The following is a 15,133-nucleotide window of genomic DNA, read 5'->3' as shown; positions in this document are numbered from 1 at the left end:
TTGTTCCCTTCCCCCCATCCTGCTAAACGGTCAGTCTTAGTCACTGAGACCCATGAGTTGTGATGTGGAAGACACTAAGGTAGTAAAGCCCAGGTAGCTGGGACAAGATTGGACTTTTTTAAAAGTATATTTTATTTTATAAGAGGCCTAGAATGAGAATGGGAGGGTTCTGTCACTTCGGAAAAAGGTCTCTTGGAAGAAGTGCTCGGAGGAAGGAAACAGAAGACGGGGGATGTTTTGGACACACTAGAGTGAGTGAGGAGATGCTTCTTGTTGAAGCAGCATTGCAAAACTGAGGAAGAAAGGAGAGACAATAATGCAAGTCTGGCTTGAAATGAGTTTTACTGAAAACACCTCAATTCTTGTCTGCACATTTTTGAGTGTAAAAAAAAATAGAGGAAGTCACCTCCAGTGGTTTTGTGGATTTTTTTAAGTATGACATACAGGATATTGAATTTTAACCCCTGTTTCTCCTGAAACGAAGGCGTATTTGGGGAATAAACACAACATCTATTCGTCGAAATGCACATCCACGAACAAGTGGTTCCAATCACTCTCCTGTTTATTTCCTTTAAACTCTCCTGTTTATTTCCTTTCCTGCATCAAGTGTGAGTGCTGCTCACATAAATTTACCCGAGTAAAAAGCTATGTGGTCTCCCCCCAATTTCACCATGAATATGAACTCTAAATCTGACAGGAATGTGTGTAGTCTTTTCTTCATAATAGAATTCAATGTAAGATTTTTAATTATATTGGTGGTGCTTCTCACTCGCATTCTGGAAAGGTTGGGAGAGTTCACGGATGCTGTGCCCCTCAAATTCAGTCAGGTGTGCAGGTAAGTCTGACTGATTTTTATTATGGTCTATAGCACCATGAATTCATCTGGCATTTCTAAAATCCATTCAGTGTTTACTAACATGGACTTCTTAAGTCAGTAACCTTAATTATTAATTTAATTTAGACTCCCAAACTTTGGGGGATGGAATGACATGTTGCAAACACTTTAAAGGGGCTTTTATATTCAGCTAAAACATAATCTTAAAAACAGTATTTTTAAGGACAACTGAGAAATAGTCCCAGAAAGTCTAGATTCCCACAGGGAATAACTCAGAACCCCTGACTTCAATCAAGATGAAAATCTGCAGCGTTTGCATCTGGCTCCACCTGAAAGTCCGGTTCACAGTTTCCCTGCGATCCTGGAAGTTGCAGAGAAGTTTTCGCTTTGTTTAGTATAACAAGAGCTGCAGGACTCCCAGGCCAATAAACCGCCAATAAACGTGTTCACATAAAACTCCAGACAGTCTCTCTTAGGCTGAAGTCTTATCACGGAGACTTCATTTTGGCCCTTAGAAGAGAGATTCAGAAGAGGGGAGGACTAGCCTGTGCCTCTCCCTGGTGCGGGTCAGTGTTGGCTGAATTAAAAATTAATCCGACAGGCACACATTCCCCCGGAATGAATGACTGCCCATTGCTTTCCAGTGACACTGTGAGTTCTCCACCCCCCCAATTTTCGACTGACTGTATCATTTAGAAGAACAGTAAAATGAGAAAACGCTTTCCTCATTTCTCCTCTAGACGGTAAACACTCAGAAATGACATCACGCACCCTAAAGTGCCCCGGGATGACTAAGACAGACACAGCCTGAGAAAACTCCTTGCTCTGCCTTTAGTTTTAAGACGCATGTATGCAGATGAGCTTATAAGAGATGGTTGGTTCCCCGCCTTCTTCCTCCGTGGAAGGTTCTTGGTAGATCGCGGACACCTCACCCAGGCAGGGGGGTGAAAACTTGGCACGGGCACCGCAGCGATCAGTGATTCGTTCTCCTGGTGGAGAGCGCTGGAAGGAAGGAATCGCGCGCAAATAATGAAAGAGCACGGGGCCACCTTCAGTAGCTCCGGGATCAGCAGCAGCAACAGTGACTCTGCTATGGACAGCCTGCAGCCGCTCCAGCCTAACTACATGTCTGTGTGTTTGTTTGCAGAAGAATCTTATCAAAAATTAGCAATGGAAACGCTGGAGGAATTGGACTGGTGCTTAGACCAGCTAGAGACCATACAGACCTACCGTTCCGTCAGCGAGATGGCTTCTAACAAGGTAAGAGATGACCCTTTTTATTTATGAAAGGGGGACCGTGTAGGGAGCTCTGGGCTCTCTGGGCTCCCCTGGCCTCTGCCTAGGACAGAGGTGCACCCAGAACGCGACGGGAGAATGGGTTTGTTCATCTACCTTGGGAGACTCTGTCCCCAAGTGCCAAACTTTGCCTATATCTGGATACTACAGGAAAGTTTAAAATCCTCAGTGTGCTTTAACTCCCAGAAACCAAACTTCTTTCTTCCTGATGTTGTTCGGAATATGTTTGAGAGATGTCTATAAAGTGTACGAATCAGTGTACAAATGAAAGCCTTTTTTAAAACATTTACCAGGAAGATAAACTCTGAATGAATTTATGGGGTAAAATGTATAAAATGTGGCAGTGCAATCAGGTGTTTCACATATTTTTATGAGAAAAAAACTGTGCTCTTCATAGATCAATGGAAAGAATGGTTTGCTCTGAAGTTGCATAAATTCTGAAATTCTGCTCTGGACATTCTGGGATTTTCTAACATTTGTTTTGTGATGCTAGCATGGCTAAGATAAAAAAAGGAAAGAAACAATATACCTGGCCTCCAAAAAGGAAAGTTTTTTCTAGAAAGTTTGCTGCTTTTCAGTGTGGAATCATTCAAAACCAAGTTGCACCCATACTGCAGAGAGATGGTTGTACACACAATGCCAGACAAAACTTAGTGTTGAAGGACTGTGATTATGTGTCATTATATCGTTTGTTTAATTAACATCTGGATTTACACTCCTAATTTATGTAGTGAGAGTTGTTGCTTTTTGCTCATATTTCTCCCTTAGAGACTGTGTGTTTGTGTGTACACATACCTAGACATGGAAAGCTTTAGCAGTGTACCCTCATAGGTACACACTTTCAGAACCCCTAATCATACTAGCCTGAGGTATTGTTTTATTGCCTTATGGTTCTGGGGCTGGGGAGAGATTTTGCTCCATACCTGCAGCCTGCCTTTTCTAGCCCTGAGGTATAGTAGTGAATATGGGTCCCTCCTCCTCCTTTCCTTGGGTCAAAAGTATCACCTTCCTAGCAAGGCTTGCTGGCTCCTGCTCAAAGGATCTGAGCAGGGGAAGCACTGCCTCCTTAGGAGGTCCTGGAGGAGGGGGTGGGGGCACTCTTCTTACTCCTGATTTATTGCTTAATGAAAGGGCAAAACATAAAAAAAGTTGCTTTCTTAAATTTTGATTCAGAGTCAAGTCAAAAATAAAAGGTTTGAGGTTTTACTATTTATTGATTTTTCTCTGAAGTTCTCAACTGAAGGCTAAATTCTGGGTTTTTCCAGGCTGTTGTAAATCTCAATTAACTGCTTCCCCATGAGGAGAGCTTAATTTCGTCATTTCTCTAAACTGCCCTGTACTCCGTGTAAGAGTATTTTCACACATGCTTTAGCCCACTTTAGAGCATCAGCAAATACCGTTCTGTGCTTTTGTGGTCATTGATACCCATACAAGATGAAGATCCACTATCTGAGGGTAGTTTTTCAGCAGGTTTCACCATAAAGAACATGTTGAACTTTCTTCTGGAGTCACTAAGACGAAGTAGGTAATAACTTGGGGGGGAGGTGAAGAGGGCAGGAGGGAGTAGAATACACATTGACAAACTGCAAATTGCTATTATTTTTCATTTCAAGTGTTGGTGTATTGTGGATTCTAACTAGGTTTGTGTCTGTCTTGCTAATTTATTTAAAACTTTTATATTTAGTGTCATAGTTAATAAGGCTCTGAGACCAGAGACTGTTGTTCCTGGTAAGAATTCCAATCACTTCAGGCTTCCGTTCCTTCTTTATGGTGTCGTGTGCAGGAAGCAATGAAAGTTGAATAGAGCTAACCGTAAAGAAAGGGCTAAACCTTAATTCTGATGCAGTTAGCTTAAGTAGAAGGCATGCAGCCTCACCTATTTTCTGAATCTACAGTGGAAAGGTTGAAGGGCAAAGCAATTAGCCGGTGGATGAGCAATGCCCAGCTGACAACTGAAATCCATTTCAGTTTTTAAAAAGATCTTGCTCTTTTTACTCTCAGCTACCTCCCTCACCACAAAGTCTTGATTAGTCTATAATAATAGTTTTGTGCCCACTAAACAGAATTAATCTATACATACCAGCTATAGATCTATTGTAAAAATAAAATTTCACATTCAACGTTAAAAGGTTGAAATATTGGGGCATTCCATCCTAGCTGCTGTTTGAAAATATGGTCATCATCATCACTGTCATTACTGTGTAGTGTTATTTGGTCATCCTTGGCTTACCCTCGCTAAGCAAAAGAGCAACAGCAATCGCTGAGATACAGACTTGAAAGTAACTGTGAACATCTTCTCTAGAGGCAGTATGTCAAAGGCATAGGCTTTGGAGTCAAAAGATCATGGTTCAAATCCTGTCTCTGTAGTTTACTAGCTACTCGACATTGTCCAGCTTAACTGCTCTATGACTTAATTTTCTCACCCATAGAGCAGGGAGAAATGTGGTACCTACCTCACTGGGTTGCTGTGAGTGAGATAATGCATCTAAAGTACTCAGCAAAGCACCTGCTGTGTAGTTAAAGTTCAATAGATGGTAATTTCTTAATGCCACATACTACATCTTTGCAAAAAAATGATGTGTCCCCAGATCTGATCAGCTAAATGACTACTGAATTTTTTTTGCAACCTCTGAACTTACTTAAAAATGGTGATGAGAGAGCCAGTGTTTTTGCTTAAGGAGTGCCTGGGAATTCCATATATGCCTGTCTATATATGTAGCTGGCAGAGAGATGACCGAGTCTAGTGGAAGAAAAGCAAGAACTTTTCTATATTTACTTCATCTGGGTAGGGTTGTGTGTTTTCCTGTTTGTTGTTCTTTCTTAACTCTTTTACAAATTGAAGAAAACATTTTATGTTTTACATTTTACATTATGGTGATCAAAGATCATCATAACGGTTTTTCCTGAATGTGCTTCAGAACCCAGAGAGTTAGATACGACATGCTTTCTTTTTTTTGAGTCTTTTTTAAAGATTTTATTTATTTTTAGAGAGAGGAGAAGAGGAGGAGAAAGAGAGGAATAGAAACATTGATATCAATGTGTGGTTGCTTCTCACGTACCACCCCCCTGCACTGGGGACCTGTCCTACAACCTAGGCATGTGCCCTACACTAGGAATCGAACTGGTAACCCTCTGGTTTGCAGGCCTGTGCTCAATCCACTGAGCTAGGCCTGCCAGGGCAGAAACTGTTTCTGTGACTTAAAAAAAAATAAGTCTTGGCTCAAATTTCCCCTGTCCTTCGTGCTGGCCACAGGTCAAATGGAATCCCAGAATTATAAATAAAGGTGCAGCCAGGTGGGTTAATATCACCGATTATTTTCCCCCAAGAATTACAACAAGATAGATAAATGAAGCTACAGTTTTTATGAAGCAATGACACTGGTTTTCAAGAGAAAAGGATGTTTAGTGAACCTTTTGCCAGCAGCACACGTTCAGTTAAATCTGTTAGAGCTGTTTAACAACAGATTGCCTTCTTCGATTTGTTCATTAATTTTGATGTTTCAACTTTATCACCTCCTGAATTAGAGGAATTGTTTCATACTTCAGTGAAATGCATCAGAGCATGAGTTTCTCTGTGGCAAAACAGTCAGATGTTTTGAAAACAGGATGCTTTGTCTCTGCATTACAAAAAGAGGAACGGAAAGAGAAACAGTATAGAAAGGAAGAAACCAAATAGCCTCAGCAGGATCCCCAGCCCAACAGGCATAAACACTGACCTGTCTTCCTGACCTTCACTGTGGCTCAGTTCCTGCCCGCGTGTCACTGAAGCCAGCTGAAGTCATTGGAGGAGGATAGGAGGAATGGCGCAGCTGCTGGGAGAGTGACTAGAATTTCCTGTCTCCTTCCTGACAGACGCAGTCAGAAAAAGTACAGAGTTGCAACAACAGTGGCTGAGGAAGGAGGGACACAGAACAATCCCAGTGAGCCATAGTTTTGACTGATGATGAAGGGGGAAGCTTTTCCAGGGAAACAGTCTTTTGCCTAAGATTTTCAGGTGAAAAATGTCAAAGGAGTCATTCATGGCCAGCGTGTTGAATGTTTTACAAAAGAACATGCTGTGGTTCCTTAAGGATCTATATTCAGACAAGTCCAAATTGTTCTAACTAGCACCCTCCACGATCATTTTCTTTCTAGACTAGTTTTGGGGCTATTTTATGTATGATAGAAAAGTTTGAGCCCTATCAGGGAAATGGATGTTCTGTTGTTGAAAAGAACAGTCCCGAAGAGTATCAGTACTCTGTGTAGAATGAAGCATCAAGACCTAGCACTTCAGTAGCTATTTGCTTAGAAAATCTGTAAGGTAGGAATAGTAGATAGATGGTTCTTTTTCTCTGAAGGCGCTGTGAAGTCAGCTACAGATACCATCACAGGGGAAGTGAATCCTCCTGGCTATTTTTCCAGTTGCTCAAGTGTGGTCCTACAGGAATGTTAAACATAAAGGCAACTAATTGAGTAATTGCCTGTGCTCTTGAGTGGGAAACACAAAGGTGTACAATTCTGCCAATCTGGAACCACAAGACACCAAAACTTCCGGACACTCGACTGTGATTGGGGTAGACTGATTTTGTTAGCAGTGAAATGGCACCAGAATGTTACTGGTGGACTTGGACCAGACCTCAGATCAGCAATCTCAGTTCATGAGTTCGCTGAGAAAGAATTCAGAGTCGCAAAAAAACTCAAACAGAAGGAAGGCAAAATTTTATTTTAAAAATCACAGAGGTAGAAAAAAAATGAGCCAGCTGAGCTGCATGGGCTCAGGAAATGAATTACGGAAGCAGAAGAAGGGCCCTTGGAGCTTGGGAGAAAGAAAAGCAAAGGTAACACACCTGGGGAAGGAGAGCGGAAAAGGCGCAGCTGTGCTCCAGAAAGAGGGAAAATGCATGCTGGGTCTTCCTCCCTGAGGGTTTTTATTCCTTCTCTAAAGATGGGCCTTAGGGGAGGTCTCAGGGGAGGATCTCAGTGGAATATATGTCAGCTTCTCAGGTGTGTCCTTTCAGGGTTATCTTCTCCACTGATTGGTTGGCACCAGGGCATGGGGTCATTGGTCATTGAAGCTGGTCCTGATGTCAGCTGTGGCATCACTTTGCTTGGCCTTACTGCTTTTCTGGGCCTGGAGCTGAAATACCTCCGAGGTCTAGATGTTATCTCTAGTTTGACCAAAACTCTGCTGTTGTGGTCAGCTGACTCAAGGCTTTGTTCCTAAGATTATTTGATGCTGATCAGAGCCTCATTGTCCTGAGGGATTAATGCTTAAGGGAGTAGTTGTGCAAGGACTTGAGTGGGAGTCACATGAGGCTATTCTCTAGTCCCCTGTTCCTCCTTGGAGGGGACCTACTACCTGGCTAGAAACGTACTAGGGAAGGAAAGGTCAGGGGAGGGTTTGAACTCGTGACCAGGGAGAAAGATCAAGGGGTCTAAACCATATGACCAGCAGTATGCTAGGGGTGGAAATGTCACCCTGGGGACGAGGTCCTTGTTTTCTCAGTTTTGCCCGTTGCTAGGCACCTGGGGCTTTCTGTCCTGGTGACCTGTACCTGGTTTATGATCCTTGCTCTCTTCATGTTGAACTGCCTAAAACAATTACCTTAAAGTCAGGTAAGGTTGAATCCAGGTGAATAATCCGTACGTATGAGAAATATTGGATCCAGCAGAACTAAAAGGGCGTACATCTTACTGATCAAAAGATTCGTCTTAGAACTCTGTCAGAAAGATGATAGGCAGGTGACCGATTATTGAAAAGAATTCCACTTTTGCCTAAAATTAAATGACATAATTAGAGCAGTATCACCCTTAAGACAGGAGGCATGCTTTTCCTAGACCCTGCGATTTAAGAGAGCCCGAGCCTGCTCGTTCTCCAGCTGCACTCTGCTCCAGCAGGAGTTTGCCAGGCCACGGGACCAGGTGTGCTCCCCACTCCAGACCACGCTGTAGCCATTGGACTTCCACCTTCTCTGCCTAAATGGTTTTGAACCCGTTTTGGGGGGACTGGACAGGCTTCTTTCCTGGATGTGCTGCAGGAATGTATACCCTTAACCTAGGGAGCAGCAAAGAGGCAGCACTTAGCTTGAGAGATTGTGCGGAAGGAGCTTGGACATGCTTGCTGTGGCAGAGGATGTACAAAGGCCCACACATGTGGTCCCTGGTACTGTTAGGACATGGGGGTAAGTGGGGCAGGGCGTGGTCCAGGAGCTGGATCCCTCCACCCCTTCCCATCCTATTCAAGGAGTTTAGGAATTCAAATTCAATCTTGTCTTCCAGGCTGTAGGAAGGGACATCTGCCAAGATAGGAGTGTTAGAGGAAGCTCAATTTAAATCTTTTATATATTTACACTTATGGTATGTGGCTGTACAAATGTTAGAGGTGCCCCTGGATTAGAAGGCAGAAAATCAGTCCTGATAGTCGAGTGGAGGACTCATATACATTTTTATATATATGAGGGAAAAGTGAAAAGAGCCTGAAAATAAGCCATTGAGTTCTAGCTCCACTTCAATTTAGATGTGCTATCTTCATCAATGTAATCATTTTGAATCTTTGCCTCTTTCTTATCTACAAAACAAATAATTGGAGAAGATGATCTCCATGGTCTCCTTCAGCTCTTGCATATACTGATTGAATAATAATAGTAAACAACCGACCTACTTTTACTATGTGTGTCCTATGTGCGCAGACATTGTGCTAAGCTCCTTACCTATATTCTGTCATTAGTACTTACAGCAACTCTTTGAACCAGGTACTATTATCTCTATTTTGCAGGTGAGTAAAGTGAGGCTTAGAGACTTGAAATAAGTTTCCTTAGGTAAAGAAGAGAGCCAGGATTTGCTGCCAGGGTCGTCTGACTCACCATCAGTGATCCCAATGGGATAGGTAAATATAGAAACGCAGAGGTATTTAGTATCTCTCATAAGGGTATTTTGTCATGGTTTCTTGAAATTTAGCCATCATTGGTTAGATCTGCTTTAAAATCCTAATCTGCAATTACCGCATTTGGGACCTCTGCTAGACCAAGCATGGATCACCTCGAGCTCAGTCTCCTTAGCTGGGAAGCAGTGTCCATCAACTACAAGAGAAGGAAGAATGACTGTAGTTATAGAAAATGATTGTAAAGCAAGCGTAAAACTGCAAATAACAACATTAAACTAATCTACTACTTCCTACGGATCAGTTGGCTAAATTCAAAGCTATTTATTTCCCAAAACTGTGTAACGTGACCTCAGATAAGGCAGTAAAATTTTGTTCAAAAGACTTTAGCCTACCCTCAATATCATTCAGAGGACAGAGGCAATTTCATTGTTCACTACCCTTCTCTGATGCATGCAACATGACCATAAAACAGAGGGGCCGTGGCTCTTCAGCAGCGATAATTAATCTGACGAAATTACCTGGAAGCAACATGTAAACTTCTTCCTTGGAGTTTGTCTTCAAACACAGATGATAAAGAAGTTAAGCTGTTTATTTCTTATCTGACATCGTTTTAGTTAGTCTTTCTATAATAAATTTGAGTTGTATTATTGAGAGTATAAGTCAGTATTTCAAGTTCTAATCTTATCAAAACTGAGCAAATCAAGGATTTTGAAAGTTTTTTAGTGCTTTGAAATAAATTTGATTTGTAATCTTGTTTTGCTTAATTTTCATATTTTACAGTGGTATTTACAGAACTATTTCCTTCACTGAATTCTAATTCATTTCCAGTCTTTCTGTTAACTCACTTGAAAGTCCCCAAGTGAACAAATCTCTAGAAAAAAAGCAGGAATGAAGTGAGGGAACATTATCTTTGATAATGTTGCACCTCTTGCTAGCTGAAAAAAAAAAGCATTATATATTCTCAAAACCTGACAAATAACTCATTTTATTTTATTTATTTAATTTTAAAGAGAAGGGGAGGGAGAAAAACATCAATGTGTGGTTGCCTCTGACATGCACTGGGGACCTGGCCTGCAATCCAGGCATGTGCCCTGACTGGGAATCAAACCAGCTTACCCCTTGGTTTGCGGACCAGCATTCAATCTACTGAGCCACACCAGCCAGTGCTAAATAAGTCATTGTAAAGGAAGCCTTTCTCTCCATGTAAAAAAAAAAAATAGATAATTATGTTTAGGATATCAAATATGGTTTTAGAATACTAGTTTTGAAAAATAGAATGATAGTATATCAGTGGAAAAATATCTGTTTTACATTTTTTATACTTCTTTCTTGTCTTTTTTTTTTTAGAACATGTCTCAGTCTAAAGGCTCCCCGAATCTATGCCATTGTTTTCTATGAAAGAAAAGCCAAGGGTGGAGTTTACTCTTCCAAAATCTTTTACTTCTAAGTAAGTGTGCTCTGCCAGCAGAGAGAACTCAGCTCCCCAGAAGCTTGGACTTAGCAAATCAGAAAATGCCAGGAGGAACTTGCCCTGTAGTCGGTAGATTCACACTCTTGAAGACACTGTGCCATTTGGTGACGTGCAGGCCACATCCTTCCACTTAAGCGTTTTTCAGGGACCTGCCAGCCCCTCTGTCTTGCCCATTCGTACGTGATGTTTCCCTCAACTGCTGCCAAACTGTTTAGTCTCTTGGATATTTTACTGTAACTTCCTTTGTTTGATTTACTTAAAAGTAGCCAAGTGTTTCCACGAAGAAAGGGCTGTTATTTAGAAATGAAAAAGACATAAAACTCCCATATCTTTTGTTTCTGTTTTGGGAAATGCCTGATAATCATTTTCTCCTTAAGAAGTGTCTGATAATCTTTTTCTCTCTATGGAGTAGAGTTTAAAGGCTATAAAATCATGCAATCCTGTTCACCAGTCACGTTTCCTTCTGCTAATTACTTGCAACTTAAAAACATACCACTTTTGGTAAAGCCTTCAAAGACTGAAGTTTTGTGAATTTGTTAAAAAGAAAATTTATCTTCATGGTTCAATTTCATCTCTTTTTAGCTATTCAAAATATGACAGTTTTAAAAATGATCATTAAAAACTTTAAATGCCTAGATTTCCTCCACTCCTTAAGAACATCATAGTGCATAATATTATAACCTTCAGCCATTATCAAAATAAAATTTGAGTACAGATAAAAAGTTAAAAAGATTAAACCAATTTTTAAAATTTAGATTTAGGGTGAGAAGCTTTGGCCTTTGATATCCGAAAAGATAGTTTTTAACTAATTATTTTGGAAAGAAAATAGTAAGAAGTTAAAATATCTTTCCAACTCCATCATCAGCCTATGTGCTAACACTGGACAGGGCAAAGTGAAGTGTTAATTTGGCAACCATCTAATGTTGAGGGTCAGTGTGGAAGGTGAAAGGTGATAAACCAGACCCCAAAATACCTAAATATATTATTTCTGATTAGAGCCTTACATGGTTGCATTTGATAAAATCCTACAACTTTAAGCCCGAAAGGGAGCCTTACATATTTGAAGACTTCATTTTATTGATGAGGATTATAAAAACTGAAGATTAAATACCTAATGAACCCCAAACATCTTTATAAAATATAAAACGCAATCTAAATGAAAAATAATAGTATTATGACATGACTTTTCCTTAACTAGGGTTAATTAGTGGAAGAATAAGGAACTAAAATCCAGGTCTGATTACAAATTCAGCTCGCTGTTCACCATCAGCAAAAGGCTAATTAAATTTAAGAAAAATGTGGGATGTTCCCTCCTTCATTAGCATTGTGTTTTGACTTTCTCATTGTCCATTTACCTTTCTCTTTTTTAAGATTTTATTTATTTATCTTTAGAGGGGAAGGGAAGGAGAGAGGAAGAGAAATATCAATGTATGGTTGCCTCTCGTGTGTCCCCTGCTGGAAACTAGCCTGCAATCCAGGCATGTGCCCTGGCTGGGAATCAAATCGCAGTACTCTGGTTCGCAGGCCCGCACTCAATCCACTGAACTACACCAGCCAGGGCACTTATCTTTCTTGAGTAAAACCTATACATGTCTTAATCATTTCAAGAAAAGAGAACTAATTTAGTATTCCTGAAAATTTTGCGATCAAAATCCAGCAGAAAAGAGTTGTTGTAAGTTACTTTAAACACTCCTGGTATTGGTTATTTTCCTTGACTTTTTGCTGTTTTAATTTTTGAATTCATATATATATATATATATATGTCTTCATATGTATAAAGACATGAATATATATTAATACATGAATTTATACATATGTAAACATATACACCCAGAGATATATGTCATCAGCAAAAAAAAAATCTCATCTTACATAGGCAGTCTGATTTTCTTTTTAGGTTAGATTCCCACAAATTGAATGAATGGATTAAAGGGCATGAACATTTTTAATGCTCTTGATATTTCTTTGCTTTCCCACTAATCCCAATACCCAAGTTTAAGTAGTAAAAACCCTGTGATTAGGATAACTGCCCTCAACTTTCTTCCATGTTTTCCTTTCTTTTCTTTGAAACTGAAGGTGATAAATTAGAGAGTTTTACCAGCTGATAAGAAAATAGTCAGTGCTTGAATTCTTTCTGCTATTTAGCAGAGTTTTTAGTTTAGGAAGTTGAAATCAAGGCGGTGATCTCAATTTGACCCTATCCTTACTCTTTCAATTATTTCTGCCCACTGACCCAGATAAAGCATAGGTAACTTTTTAGTTATATGGGGATTTATTTATATCTGCTCCAGACTGTAGGTCTGAAATCGTGTTCTGAATTTTTGAGACTTTATGTTTTACATAGCTCTGTGTCTCTTTATTGTAATGAGAGAAGTGAAAAGCCATTGAAGACTTTTGCCCATTGGTGGTAGTTGACTTGGGGTTGATTTTATTTTGAAAAGCTCTCTGCAGTTCTACTTGATTTGGTCACTGGAGAAATTTGTTGACATGGGGACTTCTGAGAATTAAGTTGTGGGGGTTTTTTTGAACAATGCTCGGATGGTTAATGACTTTCTCCATATTAAAAAAGGAAATTTTTAAAGCATTTTCAAAAAATTTAAATTCATGGACTAGGCTTAGACCATCCAGTGATAGTATGCATTTCCAGCACACTTTTGCATGTCCATTGGATTATGAGAAGCTAGGGACTTTCTGATGGGTCACTAATGAAATGGACTCCAACTATTGCCCTAAATATCCCACTCATGGCCCAGAAGGGTCCATTTAACTGGCCGGAATGCCACCCATCTACTAAGCTGAAAGGGCACAGTGCCCTCCTGCCTCAGCTCCAGTCCAATGAGATGGCTCCTGCTGGCTCAGATCTGTAATTGAATCAGAATGATGTACATATAGCTGAGTTTATTGATGCAATGGGTATGTTTTTCTTGGTCAGATCCAGTATATTACTTGTGCTCTTGACAGTAAGCTGCCATTGATTTTTTTCCCTGCTGTAGCTTACCCATGCAGGATCTGGTGCACAAAATTTATTTTCATCTTTTTTATTCATTGCATAAAAGATTCTGATAATATCTCATCAAGACTTAACAGTATATGTTTTTAAATATTTTAAATTCAGTATAGTTTAATTTCAGAGAATTTATTTCATTCCCACTGTAGTATTTAAAAACGATCTTTTATGAATCTTCTTTTGTATATTTAAATTATTGAGATAAGGTCATTATCTAATACTGTATTATATTTTTGGCATCCTAAAATTTTCAAACTGAGAAAGGTCATATATTGCTTTTCATAAAAGACCCTTCAGGGCCCTGAGTAAATCCTAAAATAGAAGGACCTTGCCAAAAATAAGCAAACAAAAGCATAAACTCCTGAGGAGAAATAGATTCTCTCTTTTTTTTAAGTAAGATAAATATATTGGATTAAAATGAGTAAAATCTAAGGGGTTTTTTCATAAAGGTAATAAATAAGGAAGTATTATTAAGAAATAATTCAGGAGAGATTTTTCTTCTTTGATCACTGCTTTTCAAACCAGCCACATGATCCCAAACTGCATTTCCCCAAGCACCTTGATTCCCCCCGAGGAGCATTAATTATGGAGCAATGCAAAGGGGCTTTAAAGGCTTGTTTCTTCCCTTAATGCTTATGTGCTCTCACAGCTTCCTATGGTGGGAGGACAGAGCATGAAAGAGCCATTCCCTTTAAGTGTATATATACCAGTTTGTCATTTTGGGGTTGTCAGATACCCAAAGCATCAGGTAAAGAAACGCAAGTGAAGAGCCCATTCTTGTTGACATAGGCTTTCACCTGCTGTTATCTCATATGATGCTCACCTCCAGGAAAGTGTTATATCCTGATTTTCAGTGTGAAACAAGGATGCAAGAGACATAATCGATTTGTCTAAACCCTTCAGGTACTCAATAGAGATGCTTAGAATCAGATCTTACTCTCTTTGGAGCATTTGCTCCGAAGTCAAATGCTTTCAAAATTAAAGGTAAATTCACAGGTCGTTATATTCCTGTATGACTTGCTAACACAACATATACTCACAGAGCTGTAAAGCTAGAGCTTGGCCAAGCATCCTTATTTTCCAGACCTTAGTTTAGATGATATCTCTTCTCTCATTATCCTAACTCCATAGCTTGTTTGTTTTACAATTTGCTATCACAGTTTATGGTTTGGGGGTTTTGTTGCAAAACTTAGTTTTTACTCCCTGAGATTGTAAGTTTATTGGAGACATGAATTGTGTTTACCTTGTTCACTCTTATAGTTATAGCAGTTAGAATAGGGCTAGCCACCTGGTAGGCATTCAAATAGATATTTGTTGGATCAATTCCATGAGGCTCAGAAATGTCATTTGTCCAGGCCCAGCTATGTTGTTAGTTGGAAACCCATTAGAACCCAGGAATCGGGTTTCCTTTTACACTGCACCATGCAGGTGCTTTCTGAGCTTAACTCCAGTGTTTGTAATTGTTAGGTTGAATGAGAACTGCACCCTCCCACCCCCCCCACCCCCCACCCCACCACTTGGTTCACAGTGACGCTTCAAAGCAATGAAATCTTGCTTTCTGAGCCTTTTCCCAAAATCAAAGTCAGATAACAGAGAACAAAGTCAACAGGGACAAATGCTCTTTCCTTGCGAGCAGAACTGTGAAGCCCATTCCTGTTGTTT

General features: G+C 39.9%; 1 protein-coding gene across 2 annotated transcripts in view; it reads left to right on the top strand.

Moving 5' to 3' along the window:
• Window positions 1-15,133, top strand: part of PDE4B (phosphodiesterase 4B) — a 356,277-nt gene that overhangs the window by 314,144 nt on the left and 27,000 nt on the right. Inside the window, exons 1-2 of one of the 2 annotated variants that reach the window (XM_037043140.1) lie at window positions 1,469-1,486; window positions 1,983-2,095. In XM_037043140.1, coding sequence (XP_036899035.1) covers window positions 2,006-2,095 — 90 coding nt within the window. In that variant the 5' untranslated portion in view covers window positions 1,469-1,486; window positions 1,983-2,005. Of the gene's footprint in view, window positions 1-1,468; window positions 1,487-1,982; window positions 2,096-15,133 lie in introns of those variants that run through there. The other variant, XM_037043124.1, reaches the window with a different exon arrangement.

This window comes from Sturnira hondurensis, unplaced genomic scaffold, assembly GCF_014824575.4.
Source record: "Sturnira hondurensis isolate 20B ecotype Veracruz unplaced genomic scaffold, ASM1482457v3 Scaffold0000648, whole genome shotgun sequence".
Classification (NCBI taxonomy): Eukaryota; Metazoa; Chordata; class Mammalia; order Chiroptera; family Phyllostomidae; genus Sturnira; species Sturnira hondurensis.
Note: the sequence above shows the minus strand (reverse complement) of the source record. Positions and strands in the feature narration are given on the sequence as shown.